General features: G+C 37.6%; 1 protein-coding gene across 1 annotated transcript; it reads left to right on the forward strand.

The window, feature by feature from the left end:
* The first annotated feature begins 503 nt into the window (after positions 1-503).
* On the forward strand, positions 504-1,040 carry LOC106770224 (ethylene-responsive transcription factor RAP2-2-like). Its single transcript, XM_014656046.1, has one exon. It carries the CDS (start codon positions 504-506, stop codon positions 1,038-1,040), a length of 537 nt encoding a protein of 178 aa, XP_014511532.1.
* The last annotated feature ends 7,045 nt before the right edge of the window (positions 1,041-8,085 follow it).

Below are 8,085 nucleotides of genomic sequence, written 5' to 3' on the forward strand. Positions count from 1 at the left end.
TGAATTAGGGTTATATTACAAAATGAATTAAGGATTTGCGTGATTGGGAAAATTTGGAGTAAAAATTGGGAAAATTAATTTAACCCTAACATTAGGAGGTGGAGCACATCTCCGGTGACCTCTGGCAGCTGAAGGCGAGATCCCTCCATAACCACCCTTTCGTATGACTCTTTCCTCCATAGCCACCCTTTCGTATGACTATGCACACGAAATTTTTGGACTTCTGGATTAGCCTCCATATGATTTCGAAATCAGGTTTTGCAGTGGAATGAAATTTGGATAGCTTGGTTTGATTTTCAGTGGAGGTTGGAAATTGGTGGGTCCTTCTCTGTTTGGTTGTGTTTCGGTGTTATGGAGGATTGATGGGGATAAATTGAAAGGTGTTGGAAGAAACGGGTAGTAGTGTTTGGGTTGGTTACAGATAAAAAAAAAGAAGGGTGGAGGTGTGTGTTAGGAGATGATGAGTTAAGAAAAATTGATGATGTTGAAGATGATGGTAGAAGATGATGATTGCAGAGAGAAAGAGGAAGAATCAATATAGGGGAATTCGTCAACGTCCTTGGGGGAAATGGGCAGCTGAAATCAGGGACCCAAGAAAGGGCGTTCGTGTCTGGCTTGGAACCTTCAACACTGCTGAAGAAGCAACAAAAGCTTATGATGCTGATGCACGGAGGATTCGTGGCAATAAAGCCAAGGTGAATTTCCCTGAAGAAGCTTCCGTGAAACGTTCCAAGTTAAATCCACTGGGAAATCGGAAGATTGTTCAACCCAATGTTCACAAGTTCAATGCTGGGAACAATCAGAACGACCTTCATTGGCCTATGGATCTGGTGGAACAGAAACCCCTAGTTAATCAGTTTGCTGACATGGGTTCCTTCCCCGACAGTGGAAATGGGCTCAGATCTCTACCTTCGACTGATAATGTGACCCTTCGCAATAACGATTCGCCCTGTGCTGCAGTGGTCACAAGCATGAAACCTAATCCCAATTGCCAGAAAATCCCAATCAAAATCGCAGATTTTACCCAAATTTGCATCTGACCAAAATCATTTACTTAATTATCCCAATTTCAATTTTTATTTTAACCAAAATCTTAGGATTCAGATTGAGGATTTTTTTCCATTTTAGATTTCCAGAAACAATTAAGGTTCTTAATGGGATTTTTAATTAATTACCCCCCAATTAACCCCAAATTCAATTTTTAATTTAAACCTAATTTTATTAAATTCCACGTCACAATTAATTATTTTTTTTAAAACACACAACAGTGCCAGCACAGCCAAAACGTTACACCTCAGCAAATATTAACCACCTGACAGTTGTGCCGTTAAGAAAGTTAACGCCGTTAGCAAAAAGGACCACTTTGAACCGTTTCTGCAAAAGGTAGGACTTAAGTGAATTTTTGAAAAAAGGAGGGACCACTTTGAACAAACCCTCCCAAAGGAGGGACCAAAATAGATATTAAACCTTAATTTTACCTATGTGAGGCACATGTTCCTGTACAGGAGATGGCTGCGGGCACATCCCATAACTCTCAAATTGCTACTGGAACTGGCGCATAACTCTGTCAGTCACTTCTGTAGTGACCTCCTCATACAATTTCGCCTTAAGCTCTGCCTAAGCTCCGCCCTAAGCTTTTTTGAGATCTCTTATGTCAGGCTTTGTTCCTGTGCTTCGTTGTATGCATATGAAGTCTGACGTGAAGAACTCCCAAAATAATCTCTAATGCCTACTCCAATACCAACAACACACACATGTCTAGGGTGCTCAGGTCATCCAATTACAGTGGTAAGAATATTCTGGCGACCCTTTAGAGTGAATTAACCTTGGGAGCTCTGCTCAACCAAGGAGTCTTGTAACATAACAAAACACCATTATTCTTAAAAAAGATCAAGGTACTATGTATAATGAAACAATTATTATGTTAGGAACAATGATAACTTACAATTCTTTCAGATATTTCCCGTGCAGTCTCAGAAGAGTAGGCGCCCGATGATCTTAAACGAGCCAACTTCCATTTCTCATACCGAGAAGGTGGAGAAGAAGGTTGAGTGCTACCACCCTCAGATGAGGGTCTACCTTCTGCCTTTTTCTTGAGGATTTTCTCCTAAAGTTTCCTATACCCACCACTAAATAATAGGTGGGGGGTTTTTATTTTGAGCACTTATTCCTTATGCTTTGCTTCTTGTTGCCTGTCACATATATTGAATTAATTAGTTCATATGATATAAATTTGTTAATGAGGAATTGAATAATATCAACTATACTAACCTTCCATTCCTCTGATGTCCAACTCTGTACAATGATACGCCAAGTCTCCTCATCATTGGCTTTATATTTTTTATCTGGAGACTCATTTTTTTTGCCTCCAAATATATATCTTGAGGTCAACTTAGTCTTAAAATCTCAAAATTTTTCAGCAATAGATGATAAACACTTATATCTAAGTGTTGCGACATTTGGAATGTCAAATGTCATCTACAACAAACATAATATAGTTGGTTAAGTTTAAATTATCAATATAAACAAACTGTAATTTAAATGATATTAATTAACTTACCAATATATCATTCCATATAATATTCTGATCAACCTCAGACACATGATCAAAAGATGGAGTAAAAATATTAATCATATCACACGCTAGTGCTCCAAGGTATGACCATAATTCATCTGCATTTGGGCCAGATGCCACACCTGTGATCACATTAAGATCCACATTTCACCACTATTTCTTCTAACCATAAGTTGTTTCAACCTAGTGGATCCTCTAATAGGTCTGGATGAGGGAGCCTCATCCCTTGATGAACGTGGGTGGTTGAGGACCTTGGTGGCAAAGATGTGTGTGCAGGAATCACATTTATTTCAGACCAACAAAAGCTTAGTGATTCATCAAATTCTTCTACAAATAACTTAATATCTTCATAACATAATATAAGTTAAATCTAACTGAATATGTTGAACATGTCAGGGTCTTTCGGTAGCTTTCCAAGATCTTCTACCTGGGGTAGACCAAAGATTTTGTGTTAGACATTTATATTCAAATTTTAGAAAAACATTTCCTGGAAAAAACCTTAAACGTCTCATGTGGAGGGCAGCAATAACCACACATCCACAATAATGGGAAGCTGAAATGAGGAATATTAAAGCCATCAATGTTGATGCTTTTAAATGCTTGATTGCCATTTCACCTAGGTATGTATCTCAGTTCTTATATTTATTTCATATGCTCATACTTCATAATTAAATACTTAACAAGTTATATTTACATATGCCAAGTTTTGGTCAAGATCTAGATTCACCTCTACATCACAATGTGATACTCTTGTGAACAACATGTGTGAGGCCTTCAATAATGTGCTAGTTGATAATAGGTCTAAGCCTATTATTATCATGTTAGAAGACATTAGGGTATATATTATGAAGAGATTGGCTGCCAATAGGATAAAGATGACATCATATCAAGCTTCATTCTGCCCTAAGGTTTGGAACAGATTTCAGAAGGAGTCATGGTTAGGTAGATATTAGTTACCAATGTAAGCTTTATAAACTGTGTGACAATTCATTTTAGGTATTTATATTGATCCACCTAAATGTGTTCTAAATTGTGTGTTAATTACAGGTGGTCAAGAGAGAAATTATTTGAAGTTATCCATATTTCACAATTTGGCCAACAATATGTTGTGAATGTGGACTGCACATGTAGAAAATGGGCCATTACTGGCATTCCTTGTACACATGCCATAACTGCAATGAAATTTATCAACATCAATGCAAAAGATTACATTGGCCACTGGTTTAGGAAGTCCACCTATGAAGAGACTTACAACACCATAATTAACCCCATCAATGGTGAACATTTATGGGAGGTTACACCCTATTCAGACATCTTTCCACCAAAGAAGAAGACAATGCCAGGAAGGCCAAAGAAGAAACGAAGATTGGAGGAGTGAGAGTTGAAGAAAAATGAGAGTGAATTAAGAAAGGGTGGGCAAAGCAAAAGATGTGCCATCTGCAAAGAACTTGGACACAACAAAAATGGTTGTCCACAAAGACCTACTACCCAATCTGCTGCTGCACAAACAGAAGTCACCCAAGCTCCACCAACAGATGTTCCTATTACTCCAGGATCCACTGTGCTTGGTACTGATGGTGGTCCTCAACAAACATAACCCACCCAACAATCCACTGTGCTTGGTACTAACATAGTTCCTCCACAACCATAACCCACCCAACCTATATGAATGGTCTGATGCTGCTGCTGCTGAAGTTAATTATATATTGTAGTTTATCATTTTGGATGTACTGTGATGTACTTAATCATTTTGGATGTACTTGATCATTTTGGATGTACTGTGATGGTCTGTTGATAAATCAGGGTGATGTACACTGGATATGAATGTTTATGTGTTTTGGATATGAATGTTGATGTTGATGTACACTTGATAACATTTAGGATGTACTTATTCATGACAGTGTTGGATATGAATGTTGGTAATTTTGGATAACAGTATTTCCCAATTTCATTATCAGTCCTCATCTTTATTGATCATTCATTTCTTTTGTTTCTTTTGGACTTAAGTACCAATATAAGTAACAAAAATTAAATAAGATAGAACATCACTATAATGAACAAACTTCATAAATAAAAGGCATATTTCAATTACTTTAATCAAATCAAAACATTACTTTGATAAACAACCAAGTTTCATAACTGAAATGAAGACACTACAGCCAAGTTTCATAACTGAAATGAAGACACCACTAATACAAGTTTCAGGCAACTTTCAGCAACATTGGCAATAAAATTACATTCATAATGACCAACAACCCCACAAAGATTTTGAACCACTTTTCCAAGTTAACTAAGGTTTTCTCTATAACAACCATTCTCATCTTTTCGCTATATCTTTCTTCTATCTGCAGCACACTTTGTTCCATGCTCATCACACCCACTTCTTCACCTCGTACAGTACAACTTCTTTATTCTACCATTCCTTCATTTCCTTCTTTGATGCACCACTCAAAGAAGTTGCAACCAACCAATTCATCACTCCCACCCTGTTCAAACAACAACACCAAGTCCTTCATCAAAACCCAAATAAAAAAGTCAAACATTCATGGTAATGGAAAACTCACCTTGAAATTAGGGCATCCCCAAAATTTTTTCCCTTGTTCTTAGTGGTTCTGGCAATACGAAAGATAACATTCGCACCACAGAAGCATCTTGGTTTTGCACCCAACCTCTTCACACTCCCAGTACTGTGTTGCATGGCAGAACCCAAACATTTACAAGAAGTTGATGAACGAGACATATCCTTACCAGCACCTCAAGACAACTCTTCTTCCCCAAGACGAAAGAAAGCCCTCTTCTTCTTCTTCCCAAACACGACAATTAGGATGAGAGGGGAGGGGATGCCCTTAAATCTTAGGGCTTGCTCATCCACATGGATAAACCACCAAAACCATTCCATTTTATTGCACAATGACACGGGGGAAAAACATAAATTACAACTCAACAGAACTTAACGCCGTCTGCCATCACTTAACGGTTGGGGTAAAATCTGTGCATTTTTACAAAATTTGTGACCCAATTGAGACACTTAAAAACTTGAGGACCAAACTGAGATTTTGAAACAAATATTAGGACCAATGGAGGGTTTTAGCCTATTTTATTCATATGCTTATATTATCAATTGTTGGGTTTCTTATCTATGATTAATGCTCTTATAGTTTAACTCATTCGATAAGAAGATATTTGCCTTTATCGATACGAGGAAGTCATGAACTGATAGAAATTCCTTTGATTAAGCAATACTGCCTAGAGATAGGGGAAGGATGATCAATTTTTTTTGCTTCTGTAATTTATTGCATTGCTAATTACTTAGGGAGACTAGAGATGGTAAACTAGTAATTAGTGGTAGGCTCTTTTCTCCAAGAGATTGGGTTTAAAGTAGGCTAAGAAAGTTTGCATGACAATTGATAATAAAGCGAATTTAATAAGAAAAATAGATATAAGAGGGTGGATAGGGATGAAATTGTAAACCCCAACAACTCCATTCATTCATATCTTTTCTTTGCCAATTGATTCACTTGCATTTGCATGTTTATTTTCGTTTTACATACAACTACAAAATTAATTTTTTTTCAAGTGTTATGAAATCAATTTACATGAAAGATAAGGCCTAAGAGTCCTTTGGGAGAACGATACTCGGTCTTACCGATTATATTACTTGATAACGAACTGGTACACTTGCCAGGGGCTTAACAAGTTTTTGGCGCCGTTGCCGGGGACTTGTGGTTTAACTTTTCAAGTAGTGTAAATTGATTAAATTTGACTTGTTTGTATATATTTTGTTTGTTTTTATTTTTTATTTATAAAAAAGTGCTTCTAGGGTTTTTGTCTCTTGTGTATGCAGGAAACCATTCACACTAGAAGTAAGAAAAACCAATAACCTCTTCTTGAAAGACTATCAGACAGGAGGGGAAAGAGAGTCAAACGTCCATCTAGAGAATTGTTGCCTTCTCCTGAGAGATTGTTACAACCCTCTCCGAAGGTATCTACACAAAGATCAGAAGAGATGGCAGAGGAAGCTCCTCCTCCCAGACGCACACTTGCTGATGCATCAAATGTTGTGGGGCCGTTTCACTTTAACAGTATAGCCATGCCAAGAGACAATGCAACCAATATGGTGATGAACCCTGCGTTAATGCATCTGGTACAAAGCAACCAATTTCATGGTTTGTCGAATGAGAATCCTTATGATCATTGGACAACATTTGTGAAATTTGCAACATTGTAAAGATGACTGAAGTATCTGATGATCGGGTAAAACTTAGCTTGTTTCCTTTTTCAATCGGAGGCAATGCTAAAGCATGGTTAAAATCCTTTCCAGAAGGAAGTTTCACTATGTGGGAGACTGTGGCATCCAAATTTCTGAATAAGTATTTTCCACAGTCGAAAGTCACCCAAGGAAGGTTGAAGATCTCTTTGTTTAAATAGGGTATGGAGGAAACTATTGGACAAGCATGGGATAAGTTCAAAGGTCTATTGAGGAAGACGCCTGTTCATGGATTTCACAAGATAACTCTGGTTCTTGCATATCTGGGAGGCCTAAATACACAATCAAAGATGATGCTAGACGCTTCAACTGGAGGCGACATAAAAAGAAAGACTGAGGATGAGGCCTATGATCTGATTAAGAGTATGGATGCGAATGAACAGGAAACCCATAGTGAAAGGGGCACAACAGTGCAGAAGAGGGGAGTTCTACATCTTCCTGCTGATGATGCTATGTTAGCTCAGAATCACCTTCTCACTCAGAAATTGGATAATTTGACGAAGATTCTGTATCAGCTTCCAAAGGAGATTAGGAATGTCTCCCAAGGTTAATGTGTTGTGTCGGAAGACATGCAACAGGAAGCTAACTATATGGGGGAATCAGTTCCAATATAGGCAGGGAAATTTCAATCAAGGAAACTCTAGGCAAGGTTTGAAAAACCATCCTAGTATTGGGAAAAATCAAAATAACCCATCTGGGCAAATATAAGGCTTTCCTAACAACAGACCACAGCAAAAATCACCCTTGTGGCAGCAGGTGAACAATTTGACTGAGAGTGTCAGAGATCTTAATGACATATTTAATAAATTTATGAAGGTTTATGACTTTCATTATGCGAGTAACCAGACCAATTTCAGAACTTTAGAGATGCAGATTGGTCAATTGTCAAAGAGGGTGGAAACCACAGAGAAAAACCAATTTAGGGCCAACACTGATGTTAATCCTAAAGAGGAATGCAAAGTTGTTGTAACTAGGAGTAAGAGGAAAGCAGAAGAGGAAGAGAAAAAAGACAATTACTGTGGACAGTTCAGAGAGATTTTCAATCAAGTGACTGTTGTGTCTTCAGTACTTCAACAAATTCCTGTTTACTCCAAAAAAAGAAAATATTATCTTGGAGAGGTGATAGATCTTGATGAAGAAGAACATGATGTTGTTATCGTAGGGGGTAATTTTTAAAAGAGTTTAGCGCAGCGGATTAAAACACAGAGAGCGTAAAGCGTATTAGGTCACAGTTGAAACGATT

This window comes from Vigna radiata, chromosome 8 (genome assembly GCF_000741045.1).
Source record: "Vigna radiata var. radiata cultivar VC1973A chromosome 8, Vradiata_ver6, whole genome shotgun sequence".
Taxonomy (NCBI): Eukaryota; Viridiplantae; Streptophyta; class Magnoliopsida; order Fabales; family Fabaceae; genus Vigna; species Vigna radiata.

What these genes read in the sequence shown, in the direction of transcription:
- LOC106770224 (XM_014656046.1), top strand. Translation starts at nt 504, where the DNA reads ATGATGATTGCAGAGAGAAAGAGGAAGAATCAATATAGGGGAATTCGT.